Source organism: Hirundo rustica, chromosome 2, assembly GCF_015227805.2.
Source record: "Hirundo rustica isolate bHirRus1 chromosome 2, bHirRus1.pri.v3, whole genome shotgun sequence".
NCBI lineage: Eukaryota > Metazoa > Chordata > Aves > Passeriformes > Hirundinidae > Hirundo > Hirundo rustica.
Genome location: NC_053451.1, coordinates 113752968 through 113776540, shown reverse-complemented (window position 1 = coordinate 113776540; position 23573 = coordinate 113752968). Strand labels below are relative to the sequence as shown.

General features: G+C 40.3%; 1 protein-coding gene across 1 annotated transcript in view; it reads left to right on the top strand.

Moving 5' to 3' along the window:
- PDXK (pyridoxal kinase) overlaps nucleotides 1–23573 on the top strand; it is a 46219-nt gene that overhangs the window by 4097 nt on the left and 18549 nt on the right. Inside the window, exons 2-3 of the mRNA XM_040053744.1 lie at nucleotides 14770–14824; nucleotides 21030–21134. Coding sequence (XP_039909678.1) covers nucleotides 14770–14824; nucleotides 21030–21134 — 160 coding nt within the window. The remainder of the gene's footprint in view (nucleotides 1–14769; nucleotides 14825–21029; nucleotides 21135–23573) is intronic.

Here is a 23573-nt window from a genome sequence, read left to right as displayed (position 1 = left end):
TATCTACTGCCTTAGCAAAAAAAAAATTAAGACTTTTTTCTTTATTTTGTTGAAAAGTGTAGTCAAATGGCTTAAGAATTAAAAAAAAATAAAGTACATCTCTTATTTAAGATGACTCTTTCTTTTTCAAATGCTGCTATTGTGTTAACAGTATGAGTCAGAAGAAGGATGAATCAATGAAAAGTCTTTACAGAGTAACAATAAGAAATGTTCTAACTGTGTAGTCCTTATTTTTGTTACAGATCAAAGGCTGAAAAAAACTAAACCTTAAAAAAAAATAAATACAAAGATGAAAGAATGTATTTGGTCTTTGTAATATCCAAAGATTGTCCTAAATTGCATAGCTGAAACAACAATTATTGCTCTAGAATCATACTTCAAATGATTGTGGAAGCATGCTTTTTTTCCCCCGACTTTCTTCTTTTAAGAAAGGTAGATAAGGGGTGAATGAATTAAAAAAAAAAACCAACCCAAGACATTAAAAAATTGACAACCCCTCTTGTAAGGGCTTGTTCAGAGCTGTGCAAAGAGCTTTTGTTTCTTGTGTGGATGTCAGCACATGTAGCTGCAAAAGTCTGGTGAATATCTTGCACAAGGTGAGGCCCTGAAAAAGACTTGTAATCCAAAAAGTCCAAACAAGGTGGCTCCCCCCGGCTGGCAGTCTGGATATTTGGGGAAAGGCTTTACCAGACACTGCAGAAGTGTTTGTCCAGGTGAACCCAGCTCAGGTGCGCTGGGAGAACTTTGAACATCTCAGAAGATTGTAGGGGATGGACTTTCCACCTGCATGGTAAGCTGGGAGGGAAGGTGAGTGGGACAGGACTGGGAGGGGATAAGAAAGTAGATTATTACTCGAAAGACAACAACAACAAGGGGTGTCTGTGTCACTTTCAGCTCCTGACATTGCTTTGAGATAGACTAGACTGAAGCTACTGGGGTCTCACTTCTACCCAACAACAGGAGTTTGTGTTTGTGCACAACTCTAAACAAAGAGACCTCAATTTTCTCTTCAAACCCCTAATGGAACCTTTTCAGCTACTAATGCAAAATAATCAGCTTGAAAAATTAGAGTCATTTCAACCTGCCTAGAAGAGGTGCAGCTGGGGCTGCAGGTGTGCTGTGGACTCTGGGCAGAGCCTCTGCTGAACAGAGTGGGACTGACTGAACCAAGGTCAGGTCTGTGGGGTTTCTGACTGTTCCTGCAAGTCACTCAGTAGTGGCAGCTTGTTAAATAAGCCTTTGTCATGAAAATACAGAAATGCCGAGGGATGTTCACACAGGCTGATTGTATAACACAGCTGTAAAGCTGCAAAAAGCATTTTAAGATGCATTAAGTTACTGAGCAGAGTGTGTAGGGGGACAGTTGACCGGTTGGCATTTTAAACTTTTCAAAAAGATAGTGATAAATATTTACAATGATTGATGATTCTGATAATTTGCTGGCTTTTTCATAGCAAATTGTGAAAGTTTGAACCATGCAGATGCATATGCTGGTATTTGACACAATAGTTACACTGGAGTGTGTGTAGTGACGTCTAGTGAACAAATAGTTTTTGACAGAAATGTAATCTTTTCATCTGTCTCAACACAGCCAAGGGAAAAGATGAAGGAGGATCCCATTTGGTGTCTACAAGTACATGCAAATATTTGACTTGAGAGGAAGCAAAAATACTTTACCCTGATTCACCCACTGTCTTTGGAAAAAAAAAAAAAATTGAGCTGTCAAGAAATTGAAAATCTTATTAAAAGACTGGAAAACCTTGCCTAGAGGTGGATTTGCACTGTTTGTGTGGGGAGTATAATGTACTCAGAGACTGAGTAGCAAGTGTTTACTTGCTTAAGGCATTTTTATATTAGAAATGGCCTTATTTTCTCTCTTTAAGTCTTAGACAATTTTTAAAAGTTTTTCCAGTATTTGATGTCTTATTTCTGCTCCAAATGAAATCTCCAGATGAGAGAATATATTTTTTGTGTATGAACAAACAGGGACAGATAACAGAGTGAAGAGTGATAAGGTTTCTGGGGGAAAAAATGCTTCAAGTTAAAGTTAATTTCATGTTAAAATGTAGGGAAATGTATTACAAACAAAAGTATACTTTGAAATAATAAAATTAATCTTTAATTGTATATATATATGCAAATTGTACAAAGGTACACCTAAGAAAAACAGAGGACATACAAAGTTGCTGATAGCGCTCTAGAATCTTCCTTTAAGTAAACTGTTGCCTTTTACTATTCACTTTTTCTATTTATATCCAAAAAAATGATGAAAAGCATATTTAGTCATTTTAGATAAGGGATACAGCATTATCCATGGCTGGCTGAACACATACCAGGCAGGTATTTTTAGCTTCTTTAGGCTGAACGGATGCAAGTGGAAGTTCCACTTCAGTTGCTCGTGTTGTATTGAAAACAGGCTGGAATTGGTGAGGCAAGGTTAATGTGAGGAGCTGGACATTAGTCTTGGGACATAAAAATGTCCATTCTTCTGAAATTACTATATGCAGTAGAGTGTTCAGCTGCATAGTAATGTGTACAGAGGAGAAAAATATATATATGATGAGCATAATGTTTGAGACATGCCAGGGAGGTCTGTGCTGATAGATAATATGAGCCCCAGGAGAAGCCAGACTAGTTCATCATCTTGTGGCCTGGCAGCAGTGGGGTGACTTATCATAGCTAAAAAAATATTACGGTGCTGAACTACCTGAAATTTTTCAAGCCTTTGTTCAGGACTCGTATTTGTTCGTGTTAATTCATCCGTGACGCCTCTGAGCTCCAGTTCCCTTAACACCTGGAACAATTATCCATAGAGCAAGAGAGGGAACTGAGATACCAAAACCTCTTCTGTGCTTCATTTAAAAACAAAACAAACTTCTCTTCACCCTCTGTCATCCTTTGTAAATTTTAAGCATATGGAGTAGTTTGGGCTGAGTAGAAATCCTTGCATGGTGATTTAACTTTGCTGTCTTGGGAATGCAAAGCACCTCTCGCCAGCTGGATGTGTGGGATTGAGGAGGTGCTGGAGCACACACTGGAAAATGGAAAGTCTCTCCCCTGTGGCAAAACAAAAGCTGGAGGGCTGCTTTCTTATCCATGGATGCAGTCGCTCCCCAAACCAGCAGTAAATGGTTTTCCTGTCCTGCAGAACTCTTCCAGTCTGGCCACAACTTCTCCCTTTCTCCCCACTGCGGGGTCCACTCATGTTTTACCTCTCAGAAGAGGATCTGTGTGGAAATCTCCAGCAAGGATGGCGCAGCTATCAATGACATTAATAAGCTGAAGGGAGGAATCCATGACAGTCTTCAAGAACATTGCCCACTGGAAACATCCAAAGAATGCAAACATCCAAAATGTGGTCTGTCCCACAATATCAGAATACAGCAACATTTCTTCTCTTACTTCATTTGGCAGATTGCTAGCCAATAAAGCCAAGGGTGTTATCTTTCATACTCCTCTTATTTTTAACACTAAGTAATTTGGGGTTTTTTCCTGAGTTTTACCATGTTTCTTTATAGCTCTGCTCAACATGGTAATTCTGTCTTCATCTTCTCTAAGGGGAAAGAAAAACAAAATGAATTACAGCGAAAGAAAATGTTGGCTAAATTCTCAATACTGTTTTGCAGAATTGTACAGTGGGCTTATCGTCATGTATTTAGTAAAGTCTGGCCTAAATCTAGAAAAAAATAAATATATCTATATTACAAATCTGTGTATTTTATGACTTTTTCTTTGGATGGTACGTACTACTGCTCAAGGTTACACTGAAGGAAAACTCTTTTTCCATCTCCACTGTGGTTACTCTCATTTTTCTGGCAGAATACAGTCCCTGGCTCACAGGGGTGAGCACCACACTACCTGTGAGAAACTATCAACACAACTGTGAACATTTAACAAAAATGAAAACATAAGGTTTAAAAAAACCCATCTGTTCTGTTCTCACTGTAGTTAATGGAAGTAACATTGTGCCTCTGCCCATTCATGCAACAACCAAACGCTCACATGGCGAGCTAGTGTTTAAATTTGAGAAGTTCTGTTTTGTCACCTGTCCTCTATGGTACTGAAATCTGGTTTCAGTAGAGAAGCCAGATTGAGAAACGCTTGCTTTGGCCTTACTGCTGCCAGCTGCTCCTTCCACCTGCACTATTTTGTGTCCACTTCAGTGCTCCAAGGAAAGTCATTTTGTGAGGCCATGTGCTAAACTGCTCTGAGAGGCCGTCCAGGTTATAAATGACTTGGCAAAGATGGAAAAGAAGAAAGTGAGCATTTATTTTGTGAGCCAGTTTCCTGATCCAGTTCCCTAACACAGCCCCACAGACAGCTCTTTTGGCATAGCTGAGGTGCCAGGGCAGGAGCAAGCCCCAGGCTCCTGCACCTGCTGTCTGCTGAAGGAAACTCTTCTCTAAGACAAAATAAGACATCTGCTTATTTTGAAGGAAGTAGCGAGACATTCACTCTCTATTGGCTTCCTTCTTCCTGTGTGTGGCCTTGTCTGATCTTCAGATCACGTGGCACCTCCATCAGAGAGCTGTTTCCTGTTGTGTTTCTTCAAGTCTCTCTTACCATGCAATATAAGGTCTAAACCTTTGGTAGGAGAGTGGGATCCATTCATAGTCTATCTAAGAAGTCCACATAAAGCATGTGCTGGATAAAACAAATCTCTCTCGTAGGATAACTCTGCCTTAGACGTACAAAATGTGCATGCCCACACCTTGCTGATGGGCTGGTGGTTAGGGACCTGGCTAGGAAAAATATGTACAGCAGGACTAAAAATAAAGTAAAAATCAGAGGGAAAGAATGTGATGTGGGATCCTCCTCTGCCATTTCATTCACTAAAATAAAAGAGATAATTTCCACGCCTGTTGAACCTATTGCTGCTGTCTGTGTCTGCCTCTCCTTACCAGTGTTTGCAAACTTCCTCGTGTAGCACTGCAGGATTCCAGCTGGCAGGAGTTTGCAGTGACAGTATGGTGTTTTTGTCAAATTACATCCAAGTGTAGAAGGAGGCAGCATGAAGATGATGAATCTGAGATCTGCAGTGAACCTACTTCTCCATCTAAAATCAGCACCTGAAGGCACTGTTGCCTGACGGTAAAGAGTCTCAGGTGGAATGTGTTTCCTGGGTGGAAGGCAGGCAGAGACCCCCAGCGCCACTTCGTTCTGCTATTTTTATGTTTGTCCTTTAGTGGGAAGAATGAAGGGGAAAACAGTATCAGAAACAGTTTTTTTCTTGTCTTTCATGGGCCTTAACCTTTATAAATGGGTGTCTTGCAGATCCATCACTTAATACCACTCCAGATGGCAGGAATGGCCTCCTGCCCATAGAAAGGTCAATAGAGCAGCTCTACCACAAATCTTTTGACCCTGCAGTCATCTCAGTGCTGACCTAGCACTGTTGTGATGCAGGGAGTAGTGCTGAGGAGGTTGTGTGTCTTGCAGGCACAAGGGGCTGTTTGTTTGAGTGGCCTGTGGAAATGGTCATGATGTAGAACAAGGAATTTCTTAGTGCTGAATGAAATGGCTGAGGGGGATTTTGATAAAGGAATCTGTTTTATGTCATCTGAGCATCTTGCATTGAACAGTTAGTAGTGCATGTCAGTCTGTCCAGGTGCAAAGAAAAATTAGTGACATTGTGGTATTTGCTCTGAAGTATTCCTGTGTCTTCCATACTTCTTTGGAGAAAAGCATCCTTAAGGCATTACCGGATATTCTTGAATTTGGCCTCATTAAAATTCAGATAAGTACTTGCATTGCAAGCCTTTTCAGAAAAACCAAGAAATTATTTGGGGACAGATTCACTGCAGTCCCAGGCTGTTCTAGTCTTTTCTGTTCAGTTGGTCATGATATTACAGCTAGATCAGCCCATCAGCAAATCCTCAGTGAGTACCAATTTTGCCAGAGCACCGTGACAAAAATTGTCATCTGCTCTGACAGAAGGGAGAGGATTTCTTTTCTGCTCCAGTCTTTACTCTGTCCTCTGTGGTGTGTCCAGTGCTGAAGTCAGCTTCTAAATCCTGAAAATGGGTATGCAGTTGATCACAGGTGAAAAAGGAGTGTCACTGAAGAAACGAGCCCTGTTCAGTGTCCAACCACTCTCTGGGGGAAGGACATTTTCCTGATATCCAACCTCAACCTGCTCTGACACATCTTCAGGCCATTCCCTCTGTGTCAGTGTCACCACGGAGCAGAGATCAGTGCCTGCCCCTGCTCTTCCCCTCAGGAGGAAGCTGTACCTGCAGTGAGGTCTCCCCTCAGTCTCCTGCAGGCTGAACAACCCCAGTCCCTTCAGATGTTCCTCATCAGGCTTCCCCTCCAGACCCTTCACCATCTTTGTAGCCCTCCTTTGGATGCTCTCTAATAGCTTCATATCCTTCTTCCATTATGGTGTCTTTTTCTCAAGGTCATCTGGTGTATATTTTTACTGTCTGTTTTGTAATTGTCTATTTCTAACCTCAGATTTTTTGAAGTGGTCTGTTCATAAATCACCAATAACGTGTCCAGCATCCCTGACCCCAGTTTATTTGCCCTAATATTTTTATCCTGGCACAATATCCTAATGATTTTTCTTTGCAGTGCCTTGTCAGTTGCTGCACTTAATTACAACTCTGTAAGTACAGAGTTCTCTTTAGATATTTGCTGTGCCTTATTAAAAGCTCAGAGAAAAAAGAGATTGGTTAGTCAATAGCAGTTTCAGTTCAGTTTATCAGCCCACGCCAGCAATTATTCCCACTTCACTAATTGTCAGGACATGCCTTTTCTTTTTCTCGAGTTCCTATTTCTCCAACTGAATTGTGTTTTTACTTTTCTGCACCCAGTACAATGTATGTTTTTTGGTTCAGCAGCAAATGGAAGGAGATGCAGTTAAGTGAAAGAGCTGGCACACAGCGAGAAGCGCAAGCTGCAACTGGGAAATTTTTCTTTCTCCCATTCCAAATTAGTTTGATTATAGGAATTCAGCCTTTTAAATCACGTTTCTATGCCATCTCCAGAGGAGTACAGCAGAGCAGTGGTGTTCACTGGAGCTGCGGTGATGGCTGTGTGAGATGAAGTTCCAAACTGTAGGACATGGATGCAAACAGATTGTAATACAATGGATGCATAGAGCAATTTATAGCCTGACACAGAGACTTTCTTATTGGAAAGTATTGCTGCCATTACTATGCAAAAAAACACCCCCCAAAAACCAAACCTCAATCGCCTTGTTTGGTAATTTTAACAGTGGTAGTAAAGTTAATTCTGTTAATGTCTTTCAATTAAGATTGGGTTTAACATATGTTAAAAAGTGGGAAGGAATAGAATGGTTTTGGTTTATGTGATACAGCAATTTTTTTACACAAGTACAGGCATTCCTAGCTAATTCAGTTTGTGACCGGTACACATGCTCTGCTAAAAGTCAGTGATTTGGAATCTTGCCCCAAGATTTCTTGAAAATTCCTCATGAATTGTGTCTAGTTAAATCTTGGTAACCCCCTTGGTTTATTTACATCTTTGTGCTATAAAAATTTGTCCTTTGACTGATGCCACAGTTGGGATAAACCTCACAGGGTGCTAATAAAACAATCGGGGCGGGGGGAATCTTTGTATTTTGTGTATTTGTATATATTTGAGATGTAGGATTTGCTCTTAAATATTCACTTGTTTTTTTAAAATGCTGCTGTGTGCTTTCAATGATATAAATTAAAATACTCCCCAGTGCTTGCAAGGTTTGACTGGCTTTTGAAGCTGAGGACTTTATTTTCTTTTCTTTCTGTGGAGCCCCATGGCTTGTCGTACGCTGCCATTAAGTTTTGAAAATCAGAGGAAAATTCACGGTGTGATGATTAGAGGACTGGATCGTCTCTCTTACAAGGACAGGCTGAGAGAGCTGGGTGCTTTTGGTTCATTTGATGGTATCTGTTATATTTCTTGCTTTTTTTTAGTATTTACTCCTACTGTACCATTTGTACCATACTGTACCATACAAAGGATGGGACTGTCTGGCTTGAATGTTTCATCATTTGAATATTAATTAGAGGAAGAGTCGTCCTTTTGCAAAGTTTTACTTGCAAAAAAAGTGTCTTGCTACAAAGCAGAAGAGTTGAGGTGCAAGGAATTTAAGTGTTATAATACACGGCTGCATTTATTTTGGGGAGAATTGGATGCATGGAAGTCAAATTCTCCTTTTAGAAGTGAGTCTCAAAGGTTCTCTTCTCCTGATTAGCAGAACCTTGTTCCTTCTTATCTTCTAACCATTTTTCTGTGCCCTTTTCCTGTCAAACTCTGTTCCCCTTAGAGTTAAACTCATCTTTTAGGGTTGTGGGATTTTTACCTGTGGCACATTTGCAGCTCAGATAATAAAAAACCCAAGATTCCTTGTGTTCACAATAAAACAATTTGTATGAATGACTGGCTGAGCCTGATTAACAATTTCAACTACTGATAATTTCCCTGGATTTGTGGTTTACAAACCATTTTGTTGGGAGTCTCATCTGAGAAAATTGGTTTTGATGGTAAAGCTAACGTTTTCCAAAACTAGGAACTTTGAAGGCACTGAAGAGTTTGGCTGGAGGTTCTGCCTTTATTCCATGAAATGTAGATAGCAACCTGTGAACATGTATCAGGAACATAAATACTGTGGAAGAAACATGCATGCAGATCTACACAGTGTGGCTTTAAACAAACTTTTGGGGTTTTTTTCTCTTCTTACACTGTTCTGGTTTTTTTTTTCCCTCTGCCTTTTCCTCGTTCCAGTTTTTCCTCTAACTTGAGCTGCATTACTGCTTCGTGGTTTTAATTTCAAACCTTAAAATGAAATGCCACTGGAGGCACAAAGCCAGTGCCCTAAGAGGGCAGTATATACCAGTCATGTTGCAGAACAGAGAAGTGTTTTTAATTGAATTTCATTCTTGCAGAACCAGGTCATTGTTCTCTAAGGTTGTTTAAATTAAGTACAAACTAAAGCATTCTAGTTAAATTGGCCCACTGGTCATTTAACAGCAAAGGCTGTTATTATCTTTACTGTCAAAGCTGGCATAGTTAATAGCATAAACACAGAGTACCCTGAGCTTTATCCTTGGAACCAGAATGTTAGGTTGGGGAGCTGCTGGTGGTATTTTGTGTGATTTTACACGTGGAGTTCTGCAATGGATAAAACTGAGTTTTTCGTAGGTAATTGTGTCACTGGACGATGGAGTGACCCAGGCTGGAGGGGACCTCAGGAGCCTCTGGCTCAAAGCTTGGGCAGCACTAAGTTCAGCCCAGGCTACTCAGGATCTCCTGATTTATCCTCCTTGGATGTTGAAAACCTCCAATGACCTCAATTCCCAGAGCATCTCAGCCCCCTCTAAACCCCCCTTCTCTGAATATGTACATATAATGCAGTGGAAATTGGGAATTTTTTTTCCCCCCTAATGTTTACTACCCCAGAAACCACTAAAAATTAGTTCAGTTCAGATATTTCTGTAATTTTAGTGACAGTTTTTCTCACACAATTAGGGGAGGTAAGATATTTCTCACATTTAAAAAACCATAATACTTTTTTCCTCCCCAAACTGCATACATACAACAAAAAAAAGGAGAATTTCTTGCATACTACAAAGTGTGTGACACTGTTGGAAAGACACTTTTTTCCCCTGAAGGAGCATAGTAAAGCTGCAATACAAATTTAAACAGAAGCAGTTCAATAACAGCTTTTCACATTTCCCAGAGTAAATAAGATTATTACATGAGAAATTATATTAATATTTACTCTGAGGCAGAGCTAATCTTTGAAGTTAGCAGTTTTCTGACTCAAGTGGTGTTAATAATAGGATACCAAATAGGATTAGGAGGTAAAAATGAGTACCTTTATTTGTCTCCAGACCACTGGTAAATAATGTAGATTACACAAATATAAACATAAATGCTGGCAATCATTAAAACTGAATATCAGATGTTGGATTTGCTTCAAAATCTCCCTGCTCATTTCTGTGTTGCTACACGCAATTTTCCATTCTGTGAAATGGTTTTCTTGTTTTTCAGCCTCTTCTTCTCATAACAACTGAGACTCTCCTCTGGAATGTGTGTTTGTAATATTTGATTTCTAACAGTCTTAGGCAATGGTTTGTTGTGGTGATGAAGTAACACATTTTACTGTTTATGTGGTTAAAGTGTTTTCCGGAAGGAATGGGAAGAGAGAGACTGTAAATTTTAAACAAAGCTGTAATTAACACAGCACAGTGGCAAAGTCCGAAGGGTTGCATGGTTAGAGGTGAGCCATAACTGAGACCCAGCTGTTTATGTAACTTACCCAATATAAGACATTTTCTGTCTGTCTGGGTCTTTAGGTTCCTCTACTAGTGAAACAACTGGTATCTCTTGTAAAATTTTAATCCTGGAGGAGACTCATTTCTTTGGCTTTTAGTTAGGGCATAATGACTGGATATAAGTGTAAATTACTTCTTTGCTTTTTGGAAGATTAGGCTGTCCATCCTCTTTTCCAAAAGAGCCAACACCTTTAGAGGTTGTCTATTTAGAAATCTCTTCCTTTATTATGTGTTGATTTTTCCCTTGAGTGTTTGCTGTTTTGGGGAGGAGCATTTGGATAATTCTCTAGACCATGTCCCTGCCCTGGTCCCACTTTCTCTTTGCAAGGCTGGGAAAGCACTTGGGGGAAGAACTGCATGACATTTGTTCCCTTCCTTCAGTTATCTGTGGTGAGGAACTCGGCTGAATTTGATGTCATGCATAGTGTGCTTCACGCTGATTGTTCCTTCTGTGTTCTGCTCTTGTGTGTGTACTTGGATTTAGTCTTGCAAGTATTTTTCTGAAATATCTCACTCAGATCTGCCAGCCATGCCTTCCAAGCACAGAACTCCTCCAGTTTTAATGTTTTGTGATTTGATTTTAGAAGTATAACAGTTCTACCTCGTTTATTTGAAGATATTTGAAAAATAATGTTGGATTTCCCCCTTTTCCTTTAAGATTTCAATTGCAAGTATCACTGTATGATGTGATCCGGGCAGCTGTGGTTTGGGTCTTGCGAAGAACATTTGGCGTGTGCTTAGACTGCAGGCTGAGAGATTTAGGATGGACTCGGTCATCTTTTTCCTTGCAAGAGCACTTCTCATCCTTACCCACACTTAGATTTGCCCGAGGTTTCCAGTTCTGTGGGTGAGTGATTCTTACACAGGGTGACAGCAGAGCGTGGAAACTTGGAATTGTCTCCTGGAGCGCCCGTAGGAGAGCAGATCATCCAGCTCAGGGGATGGTGGCAGCGTAGGGCATGCGTGTCCCTGGCAGCTGGAGCCCTTGGACACCTGCAGGGTGTCTGTCCCCTGCATTTCTCAAACCAGAGGCAGCAATACCACTGCAGGAGCCTTGCTGGAATCACAGAATCACAGACTTTTTAGGTTGGAAGAGACCTTCAAGATCATCGAGTCCAACCCATCTCTAATACCTCAACTAGACCATGGAAGGAGCAGGGGAGGTAGCACGGGTATGGACTAAAGCTAGTGGAGAGAAGCAGAAATTAAACATTAAAAGTTCATTTCTTTGTAAGCTCGGTCCTGATGCTGGTCAATGTGACTCGTTCTGCCACAGGCAGAATCCAAGTGGGGTGAGTCCTTCGGTTTATTTACACAGAGGTCCAAGGAACACACACGTGTGTACACAAGCAAGAAATTTTATATATGGAGTTTAGTCCTGTTTTGAATTTTTACTTTCTGGTAGTTTACTGAAGAAGAGGTTGATTCTTACTGGTTTATCGCAGTAGGAAAATTATCCTACTAAATACATATTTTCAGGTCAGAGTTGGTACTTTTGTGTGCATATATGAGAGACTATTTTTTTTAGTATGATTTGTCTCATTCAACTCATTTGCTCTGGTCCCCGTTTTCTAGGTCTGTACATACAAAAATAATGTATTTCTAATTAGTTAACTTTCACTAAATATTTATTTAACCTCTGGTTTGAGTAGAAAGTTTTAATAATTTTAAAAAACTTCAAAACCGGTGCTTTTAGTTAGCTTTGCCCAAGGAATTAATAGTATGAGTATGTATGAAAAAGGTTTAACAAGACATCTTTTGAACAAAATTCCCTTGGTAAGCAAGGAAAGTGTCCATCATTCAGAGCATCAGAAACTGTTTCTCAATGTCCTTTAGGTGTGAAGGATGACAGTCACTAACACTGGTTTTTAATTGTTGCTTGGAGGAAGAAAACAACACTTCCTTATCCACTAGAAATGGATAAGGGTTGTTAAAATGAATTATGCAAACCAAAATAAAAACACAGTGTTTTCTGTAGTCCTAGAAGAGGTGACTGCTGTGAAAAGCTGCTTTTGTCACCTCAATCCTGTTTTCAGATTGTCTTCTGGTGACTAAATTCTATATGCAGTTTGCCTTGAAAACACGCACAACTTGGCTTAACGTGGCTTCAACATTCTTTTTGATTATTCTACTCCTAATGCTAAGCCTAGGCCTTAGTAAGCACCTTTATAAAAGGAAATGCTTTGGAGTAACTGTGAGTTATTTTGAGGGTTGAATCAGGTTTCAAAATTAGGTGTGTTAGATTTCAGTCATACATGTTTATTCAAAACAAAACTTTGGAGGAAATTGGAAACTTACAGAGTAGACTTAACACCAGCAAGGGATTTTTATGGAGACCTTTAAAGGGTGTTTTTTAGACTGTTTGGGACTGGTGAGAAAACTGAGAATATCAAGGTCCCTTGCAGAATTTGAGCTGTGTTTCATCCACTCTTCAAAGCAGTTTATTTACTGTTTTACCAAGTGTATAGCCGAGCTAACCTGGCACCTGTCTATCTCCAAGAGAAGTGGCCTTCCTTGTACTTTTCCACCTTTCGGTTGAAGCAGATTAACCGGCCCAAACAAACCAAAAATCCCTAATCCTGTGGAAAACCTGGTTGAGAAATCAAATGATAACCCGTGCTGGGGAAGACACAAAAGGAGGACTGCTGGTTTTGGTGGCCATTGTCTGGGACAGTGCTGGGCAGTGTTGCAGAGCTGCATGCCTGCAGCAGTCGTGCCTGCTCTCCTTCCCTAAAGCACTGAGTGTAAACCTGATTAGGCAGTAAATCACAGTAATTGTGTCCTGTAGTCTCAGGGGTTAAGTAGTTGGAGAGACGTGATCTGAATATCGCAGCGAAATGGATTAATTCGCGGTTATTGCCAGGATACTTTAAGGAAGTAACAATTTAGTTATGTTCATTACAGGGAAGGGAATTGATTATGGGATGACAGTCTGGTTAGAGGCCACATTCCCATTTATTTCCTTGAAGTGCATATCCAGACATCAAGGTGAAGGTCGTAACAGTGTTGCCATATTCCCAACCGTTCAGTTTCCGGGACTTCAAAATAAAATCCACCAAGGTGAGATATGAACCTGAGAGAAACAAATGCTGAGTTTAATTTGAGCCTGGTCAGGCTGACGTAACGCTCCATTCCATACCACTAATCTAAAACTGCTTTGCTTTCTGGTGAGGAAGGAACAGAAACCTTTATTAAATATTGAAATAAGAGATTTATTCTCCGAAGACCTGTGTGGACGTGAGCTGTGAAACAACAGAAGAGTAGCACCTGCAGGCAGAAGGAACAACCCGTCGCAGCACGTAGCTTCTTCCCGTAGCCAGGTATTGGAATAAAGGGCTTATCGCAGGAAAAGCACAGGCACGGGGAAAGCCTGATGTCTGGCACCAGACACCCAAAAAGGTTTTAATCTGTGCCAAGGAGTTGCCTTCACGACAGAAAAAGGGAGAGGCGTGAGTCTCGCTGGAAAACGTGACTGGAAAAGCTTTGTTGGCTCGCTGCCCCCTCCCAGTGAATTGCCTGCGAGAGGATCATACACACTGCTCTTATCTCCCAGGGTGACTCACTGAGCCATACATAGCAGCACTTCTTCTGAGGAGATTTCTTACTCAGAGCAAGCTGGATGTGGGAACAAAGCCTCAGCGGCGTCAGACTGTTAATGTCACTTTTGCATTCGAATTCCTCGCATGACACATAAAAATGTCTAAAAATGGCTTGACTAGCAATGCCCGTCTGTATTATACAGGTGTTGTCAGGGTAAAAATCCTCATTAGTTTTCTCCTGATTGGATGGTCTTATTTTCATGTTATTTATGTATTTTTGGGCAGCAAGAATATTTGTTGATTGCACTAGGAAATTATTGGGTATTTCAGTATTTGGATTGCTGGTAAAGCAGTGTTGCAGGTGGCTGTCAGAGCATGCTTTAGGCTTTCTTTATTCTGCGTTTGCTTCTCCCATTTATTACCCGATCATGCCCCAAATTAATTCTCCATGACTTTCTATTCTCTTTTAGTTGTAAAGGAACTGATTGTGACATCCAAGTATGGCTTGTAATATTGATCCCTTTTAAGATCCTTCTGTCCTCCTTTTAGAAAAATCGGTTTTCTGGGATGCCAACAGCACCATCCCTCCATATTGTGCATTAATTTAGTACCTTGTACTTCTTTTCTTGCCAAGAAAGGCCAGCTTTCTTCAAGGTTTCAGCGCTTGCTGCTGGACCAGCCTCTCTGTCCTTATCCCCAGATGAACTCCAGCCCGAGGATCCTGAGCTGTGTTTTTCTGGTGCTGTTGCCAGCGGCACTTCTGTTCCCTGTTTGTTGCAGTAGTAGAACACTGTGCTGTTTGCTTATGTTGCATGGTTGTTGACTCAGCTCCCAAGATTTTTAAGCGTGCACTGGAAAGCGAGGAGTTCTTCACCGTGTTTTTTGATGTGGGTAACGTATTAACGAAGTTGTGTTAGTAAAGGAAATATTCCTGTGTTCTGTTACAGGTTTTGGGATTTGAAGTTGATACGGTGAACTCTGTCCAGTTTTCAAACCACACAGGTAAAATTTTACAGATACTACTCCACAGTCACTGAACTCACTCAGCATGGGGCTCACCTCATCCCATGATGCTTGAGAGGACATGTGGTCTTAGGTTTCCACTCCCACATTTTCACCACAATATAGGATGGAAATGTAATTTTCACATTTTGATTCAAGTCTCTCAGAAGCCTGAATATAGCAGTAGGGCATTGATATGATGGATGTGGTAATGTCCCCTTCTGCCCTTCAGAGTGTGAGTTTCTTTTGTTAAGCAGTAATCTAATTAAGTCAGATAGTGAAATAACACAAACGCAGCCATTTACACAGCCAGGCATGTGATTAAGGGAGTCTCCAAAATGGCTTGCTCTGAATTATGGCTCTATGAGAGTCATAGTCACATTACCAACCCAAACATCAGAAAAATACTGAGGCAGATGCAGTGTTTCCTCGCTATATGCCCGTCCAGGTGCTATCAAGTATTCCAAAATCTCATTTTGGTGGGAAGAAGGGTGTTAATACATTTGGGTGTATTTTTATTTAAACTCTAAGCCTGAACGCAATGCACTCACCTAAAACATTCAGACTTCCTAATACTAACAGTGCTGGAGGAGTTTATTTTTCAAAAGAAAGCTGAAATTTATGTTTATTTTAGCAATACCTTTCACCCTTAAAGGAGCTCCAAGTGACTTGATATTTTTGGATCACTGGAGACACGTGCTCTCTTGGCAGCATCTGGTTGTTTGAGAGCAGAGCAACTCTAGATAGAGAAGATCTATAGGTATCTTCAGAAAATAATCTGGGAGCAAATTCTGGCTTTAGCATCATGGAAAAGAGCCAAAGTTGTTTCTGACAAAGAAAAAAGAAGGCAAGAGTTGAGGTGCTTTTATAGTATCTCTGCAGGTGCAGCTCTCTTAATAAACTACTGACTTTTGGAACAGAGATCAGCCTCTTACTCTCTTGAACTTCATGCAGCTTTCACAAGATGTAAGATGCCTATCATGGAGGGAATTTAATGTCACCTTGGGAAGAAAAAATTAATGTTTCAAAGGTGGCTTAAAGGTCTCTCTGCTTGTTGAGGGAAGGCATAAAAAGAGGTAATAATTAAACAAGGGAATGAGGCCTTTCCTTGCTTAGGCAAAAATCTGCTTATTTTGCTTGTACCCTTTGGCACGGCACAAAGGTTTTCTTGTGTTTTCCAAAGATACCTAGGTGTGACTTCTGTTGATTTAAAGAATATATTTAGTTTTGGAGTTTGGGATTTTCCGTTGTTCAGTTTCAATAGCTGGGTAAAACTGTTGCAGTCTTCCAGAAATTAAGCAATTTTTTCATGTCAAATTATTCGGTGCTTGAAATGCATGAGCATGTGTTGTTTGTTGGCTTTCTGTTTCAAGATTAAATCAGCTTTATAGGGCACTGAAAGAGCTTAATAGAGGTTTTATTGACCATAAACTGGATGTGTCTAAAGGTGGGAAAATTACGTTACCAGTAGAATGACCAGGTTCTTAAAACAAAAAAGAGAAAGGATTTTAAATTTGTTTTTAATAGTATCACAGCCAAGGGAGGGTTGGCAGTGTTTCATTCAAGGTTTGGCAGATAGTGGAAGGAACAATAAATTAATGATTTCTCCTCCCACAAGAAGCCCAAAGTGAGCATCCCAAACCCAAAAATATCTCAAATATCACAAATCTTTAAAGCGCTGGGACTACTGATGTTTAGGAGTCACTTTTTAAATTAAATCTGTTAAAAAATCCCAGTTTTCCACACAACCTCATGGTTTTGGGAAGCAGAGCTTGTATCTGCCACTGTCCTGCAATCCACAGGCATTGTGTGCTGGGTAAATGGTTGAAGGTAACTTGATTTTCCTATAAAAACAAAATTTTACAAGAACCATTGCTGTCATCATCATTAAAGCTGGAGGACAAGCTCCTCTTTCAAAATCTAGCTGTGAACTTTAGTTTCTGAGAGAATGCCAGAGGAGCACAGGCGGAAGAATGTGGGGGGTTTTGGACTTGCTATGCTTTCTTTCCTTCCTTCCCTGTTTTTCAATTTGGAATTAGCAGCAAATAAAATGCAGAGAGAATTTATGACTAACAGACTTTGGTGAATCATTATTGCTCTTTTTTTCCCCTGTCCACAAATTAGTAAGATACCACAGGCCTCTTTCTGCTGACTCCCGCTCAGAAAATTCAGCTTTCTTTAGTCTCTGATAATCCTGAAATTTGGAAAATGTGCTTTGAATCAGTGCCCCTGGGAGAACAGTTTGTCATGTTGCTTCGTGAGGAACTTCAGTGATTAGAGTGACTCACGCTTGAGTGGCATCGTGGTTCACATACAAATGAAAGAACTTGTCGTGCAGGCTATTAAGACTGTGCTTTTTATCTTATATTAATATACTGTTTGCAGAAGCATCTCCTCATATGAGGTGCAAAAATAGAAATCTACATTTCTTTTTAATTGAATGGTTGATTATTTGGGGGGTGCCTTTTTAATTCTTCACTGATTTCCAGTTTTGTTTCTCATCCCTAGGTCAATTTTAAGCAATAATGTGCTTACTCTGCCATCCAAATCTCACCTTTGAAACAGCTCTGGAACAAATACCCTGGGGTTTTTTCTGTTATTTTTCCTTTTATTCCTGAGCACTTTTGACTTCCACTTAGTGGGTGTGTGGTAGGTGGTTGGGTTGGCTGGTAGGTCGAACACATGAGAAATTACAATTGTGTCCTGATGTGATTGTGCACAGTCTGCCCACCCAGGTGATTCATTCACCCCTGCGTGTGCAGGGCAGAAAGAAAAGATCTCCACTTGTGCCTGACACCGGTAGCATTTTACTTCCACGCTGTGACCAGCTGTAAAAAAATCCAGGGGAGAATTTCCTATGTAATTTCTGGTCTTGTTGAAGGTCTCCTGGTGGATGCAGATGAGTCGTGTGTTCAGACCAGGCTGTCCGCAGGAGTTTGCAATGTGAATTTTGTGACACAGCTGGGCTCAGATTGCCTGTCCATCATGAGCCTTAAACACTGCAGCTTTATTCCTTTTTCCCATGTGAAATTCTTTGTTACTGGAGCCGCTTGGAAGAGTTTTGCAGGAGGAACTCAAACCTCAGAACAGAATGTTCTGGGTTGGAAAATGAAAGAATCTTACATGCTTTGCTCTACTAAAATGGTAGCTTGTTTTTGTTTGGCTCTGTTGGTCAGTTGGCTTTTTTTTTTTTCCTGCTGATATGCCTGGTACTTTCATTTTCTTTCATCCTTGTTTTTGAAAGTAATGAAGAGGATTATAAATACATTCCAAAATTTAAAAAAAAAGAAAAAGCAGAGGAAGGCAAATCTGTAAATTCATCTTGGGTGAAGTATTAGCTGTCCCTCTTGGTTGTGGGTTTGGGTTTTTTTAAATTTTATTTATTTTTCATACGAATTAACCAAGACATTTCCTTGGAGACTGATGAATATGTTCATCATCTTAGTGACGTGAGGCATTGTATCTTACTTGCTTATCATTGCCTTATCTGCTAAAAGCAAATAGATAACATGTAACTGCAATAAAAGATCGTAACACAAATAGGCACTTGGGGTATAAGGTTGTTTAAGTGTTTATGTTCATCTGTGTGCTTAAAATTATTACAGATGTAGGAGACAGATGCAGTCTGAGTCAAGTGGAGTTTTGAAGAGCTGTGTCGTGATTTGCAGTGTTCTCTCTGCTCTCTCAGACCAGCACTGAGGGGAATTATTTGGTGGTTTTGTACCCCAAACAAGGAAGACTCAGCTTTCTTCATTTTTTGCCTTTCCCCTTTCCAGATAGTCCCTCTTCCTGAGACCCCATCCTCCAGTTTGTGAAACCTTTTTGAACATGAGTAGCTGGCTTTTCCTTCTGTCTTTCTGCTTTTTGGTGTTACATTCCACCAGGAAAGTAGGATAAATGCGGGGTCACGGGATTTGCCCATTTTGTTTGTCATGTTACATAAATTTACCCTGGGGAGAGGGCTCTTGCTGCCAGTTTTGATTTGGTTTGAGCATAATTCAGTTCCTAGTGACATCACAGTTCTCTGCAGCTCCAATAAAGGCATTCCCTTTTTTTTTAGTGTCTCCACAGCTGGGGCTTCCCCGAGAGCTTCCCCGAGAGCTTCCCTAGGGTTTTGTTTTTAACTCTGCCTGTGGTGTGGTTGGACTTTAGGTTGTGTTACATGTTACCAGGTAATTAAGAGGATGCTCAAGTTAACCTGTGGAAGTCATTGCTGCGAGGTTCAAACAATCTCCCTACCCCATGTGGGTGACACCGACTCTGGAGAAAAGCTGGGCTGTTGCCTAAAGTTGAGTTTTTACATTTATTTCTCTCCCTCAGTGGAGGATCAGTGTAACATGAACCCTGTGCATTGACCATGTAAGACAGCTTGACATGGGAAGGTGAACTTTGGGTTAAGTAGTGAATTTTCAGGGTCTGTGTAGGAATGGCTCCTGAAATTATCCAGGTTTCCTGGGGAGTCTATCGTAGTTATTTTTATGGCCATGTGTAAGATGAATGTCAGCATTTTTTTGCCTTGATTTTGGGTGAAAAAGAGTTTCCTCCCTGGCCACAGTGGAAGGAGTCTGTTGTTTCCCTTTTTACTAGTTTTTCAGTGCTATGGAGGCTGGGGGAGAGGTGAGGGCACCTTATTTCTCTGTGATGCTACAGATGTGACAGAACAAGTATCTGCATTTGTGTTAAATAAACTGAATACTGGATTTACGTACACTCACGGGTTCTTCATACACTCAGGGCTGGGCCTGTGCCAAGGTGGGCAGTGAAACTACAGAAATCCCTTACTTTTGTCCCTTTCTTCACAGGGATTTTGTGAAAAGCATTTTCCTGGGGGGGAGTGGTGGTGGCTGATGTGAGACCGGCCCCCAGCCAGCTGGCAGAGAGTCGTGGTTTAAAGGCTTGGCCTTTGTGAGCTTGGAGAGCAAAATGATCCATCTGCTCACCATACCGTGGGTGTGTTTGCATTCAGAAGAAGGAAGAACTGAAAAAAAATGTGCTTATCCCGGGCTCTAGGCACCTTTTGGCAGTCGCTCTAATGCGTCGGTTTAGAGTGATAATCAAAGCCAACAGTTTTCATCGCAGAGTTTTCTAACTGCGAGGGCAGAAGTTAAAACGAGCAAAATACGATTGTCTTTAAACAGGGGAGGTGTGGGAGATGATACCTCACTTAACCTTTCACTTCTCCTAATTCCAGGTAATAAAAAGATAAGCTTTTTAACAAACTCGGAATTTGTGGAGATTGAAAGAGTTAAATTGTGGATGGCTCATCTAAGATCCTGGAGGAAGCCCCATACAAAGGAGTGATTGGTGCCATCTAGATGGGCAAGCTTTGATGGCAAGGTGCATTTACATTTTTACATACATATGTTTAGATTCTGTTAAGAAAGATACATTCTTTTTTGAAGGAATTGGCTGCCATGGACCTTGGTCCACTGTTGGCTGAAATCAGTTGAGTTTATCCCAAGTAACTTCCCCCATCTGCTTCTCTCAGCTGAGCACATTGGCTTGCAATTCTTAGAGATCATTCAAGGCTGAGAGTATATGGGTATTATTTATTTGTTTGTGCTGTCTTTCTGCCGCTCATTTCCTCCTCCAGGATCCTCAGCAGCGAAGCTGTGCTATTTTTGGAAGAAAGTCTGTCAGGTGACACTGTACATTTAAAGAGCACATGGCAGTGATCTGCTGTGGTCGCTCGGTGACATGCAGGTCCCAGTGGATGCTGGGTCTGATGGGTGCAGGCCTGTCCAGACAGATCTATAAGCCTCTTAAGATTGTCATCTAACTGTCAATATTTCCTTTTTTTTTTTTTAATGTATAGTATAAAAGAACAAAAATAGATTATACTCACACCCTCCTCCACTAAAGTCTAAGACGTGTTTTTCCTCCTCCACACAGGAAAGGGATAGTTGCAAAAGCTCCGTGGGAAATCTTTTAGGAGCTTCTGTGTGCTCAGCTTGTAAATAGACACTCTCAGACTGCAGTGTAGTCACTCCAGCTCCTTGGGGAGGCAGAGGTGCTAAGGAGGAGTTGAGCACATGAGCTGTTCTGCTGACAGCAGCTTTCACCCTGCAACAGCCTTTCGCAGGAGAGGAGGTGAAAATGCGTCCTGGTGCTGATACTTGATGTGCTCCCTCCGTGTGCATCACCTGTGTGATCTGAAACAGAAAACCCATCTCTTGAAAAAAATGACCTGGTGGTTGCTTTGCAGGCTATGCCCACTGGAAGGGTCAGGTGCTGAATTCAGATGAGCTTCATGAACTTTACGAAGGACTGAAGCTGAACAAGGTCAACCGGTACGATTATGTGCTCACAGGTAAGAGGAGCTTCTTCCCTGGAGCTCCCAGGAGATGTAAACAGGGGGTAAAGAAATGTAAAACACAGCCCTCCTTGTTGCAAACCAAGCAATTAACATTTCACCTGTATATTATAGTCTGAACTGTGCTGTTTAATTTGGAACAGCCAGAGTTCTCCAGCTGGGAGGTTGCAAGCGGGTAGGTAAATTGATCCCTTGTAAATTATAATTTACAGACGTGTACAGGCCAGTCATGTACAGGCACACTCAGTATTTTGGGAGTGCCTCTACTGGAACAGTGGATGAGGAATTCCAGGGTATTATTTTTAAATTTATCAGGAAGCTATCAGGAGGAGTTTAACCCTTTCTCCCAAGTCTGCAGTACTAGCACTCTGTGGTACTGCAGTGTGATTTTATAAACAGTTGTCTTGTCCTTGATTTTTTTACTTGATCTTTAAGGCTTAGTGCTTTGGGCAGTGAGCAAAGTATGAGTAGAGTTGGGGTTTGGTTTTGACTGTGACATATCTTGATTTTTTGCTCTTGTTACTGTGTGAATACAGTTCTGCAGTGTTTTGCTGTGCTTGCACTGTGTACTAAGTGTTTCTAAATACAGGCAAAAAAGAACTTCTTGTAGAATGCTTCATAGAAAGGAGAGATTCTGCAAGAACTTTTTAAATTAAAAATTTCTTATCACCCAATTCCTGCTTCTCAAAAGTAGGTTACTGATCAGATTTCACCTCAGTAAGAGCTGTGCATCTGGTTTGCATAACAGTATCAATTTCTTACAGCAGTGAACAGGGATTTTTTTAAAGGTAAGCGGAAATACATCAGCAGTTCTGATTGATTTTGTGGCTTCCACATGTAGGAAAGTTCTTTACACACAGGGAAAACTGGAAATTTTAAGTTGCATAGGTTATAACTCCAAAGCAGTTGTTCTGGTTTAAAGGGTGTAGCATGTCCAAAGAGTTATTGTCGGGGTTTTTTTCAAGGAATATCTCAAAAAAAAGGAGACTGACTAGCAAATGGATTGACCTAAGGTTAAGAAATTAATTTTGGCATAAATGGGATCTTTGTTATTGAGAAATAGATAAACACCCTTTCTTTCCTGGGAGGAACTCACACAGAGAACATTTCCAGGAAAAGCACACTGTATTGTCAGAATTTTCAGATGTTTGTGTGCAAAATTTATAATAATATTTCAGTATTCTTTTAGCTGAAATGTTCCTGTTTTTATTTCACTTCCAACTCTTGGAAAAGACCTTTCCTATCATTAGCAAAATGGATATAAGAGATTAAAAATGGTAGAAGGAAAATAGAAATCGTCAGTAAAATGGAATTTCGGAGAAAAGGGGATTATTTATTAACAAAAGTCTTTTAAAATAGGATTTTTGTGTGCTGTTCAAGTTTGTTTGAAAATCTCATTTGCTGCAGCCATTTTCAGTATGAACAAAAAGAGGGCATAGGCAGAAAGAGCAGTCATTTCTGAACATCTAATAACACTTTTTGTATTTTAGTCTTCAGCTGCACTGTGGCTGAACTTAAAATCCTTTTTTTTTTTTTTTTTTTTAATTCAGGGCCACAAGTCACATTTTTCACTATAGTGCACAGCTACTTTTTACCTCAAACAACCTGGATATGATTATTTAAACACTTGAAAAGCAATTTATCGGCAGGTGGGATTTGACTGTTAATTGTCTGATGACTGTAGATATCTCAGCCGAGATTAAAATTAATGTCTTTAGGCCAGTTATACAAAGTAATGCTCCATGGACTTTTTATGGCTGTTTGTTACTTGTGGATCTTCTTGTATTTGTTTCATTTACAGTAAGGCAAGGTAAGAGATAAATTGCAGTTCAGTGTAACTGTTGTAAACACCACTGCCAGTGATGTTAATCAAACTCAATATTATTTTCCAGCCAGTCTGCCATCACAGGTCATTTAAAAAAAAAATCTTAGCTTGGCTCTTCTGACTGATTATCAGCATTTCATGGATAAAATCCAGCATTTGGAAAAAAAATCTTTTCAATTTCTCTGCAGCTCCCAAGAAGTGATCTGTTTTTCAAGTTAAAAAAAAAAAAAATCCAAAATCTACTTTTTAACTGTACTTTAAAATTATTTTATTAGAGTGGACATTTCCAAGGACATTAAAAGATGCTACCTTGCTAAAAATAATAGTATTAAATCACATAATCACAAAATATGCTGAGTTGGAAGGGACTCACAAATATTGAGTCCAGCTCCTGGCCCTGCACACCTCCACCCCCAAGAACTGAACTACAATAAATTAAAATTGAATTGTAATTCATAAGTGTTGTAACTAAAGTTAATACATAAATATATAAATTAAGGAACATCTATAAAATTATAAAACTAATGATTAAATAAGAATATTGTGGTGCTAGCATTGTGATTGGGGCCTTGAAATACAGTAAAACTTATTTCCAGTTTATTTCACTGATA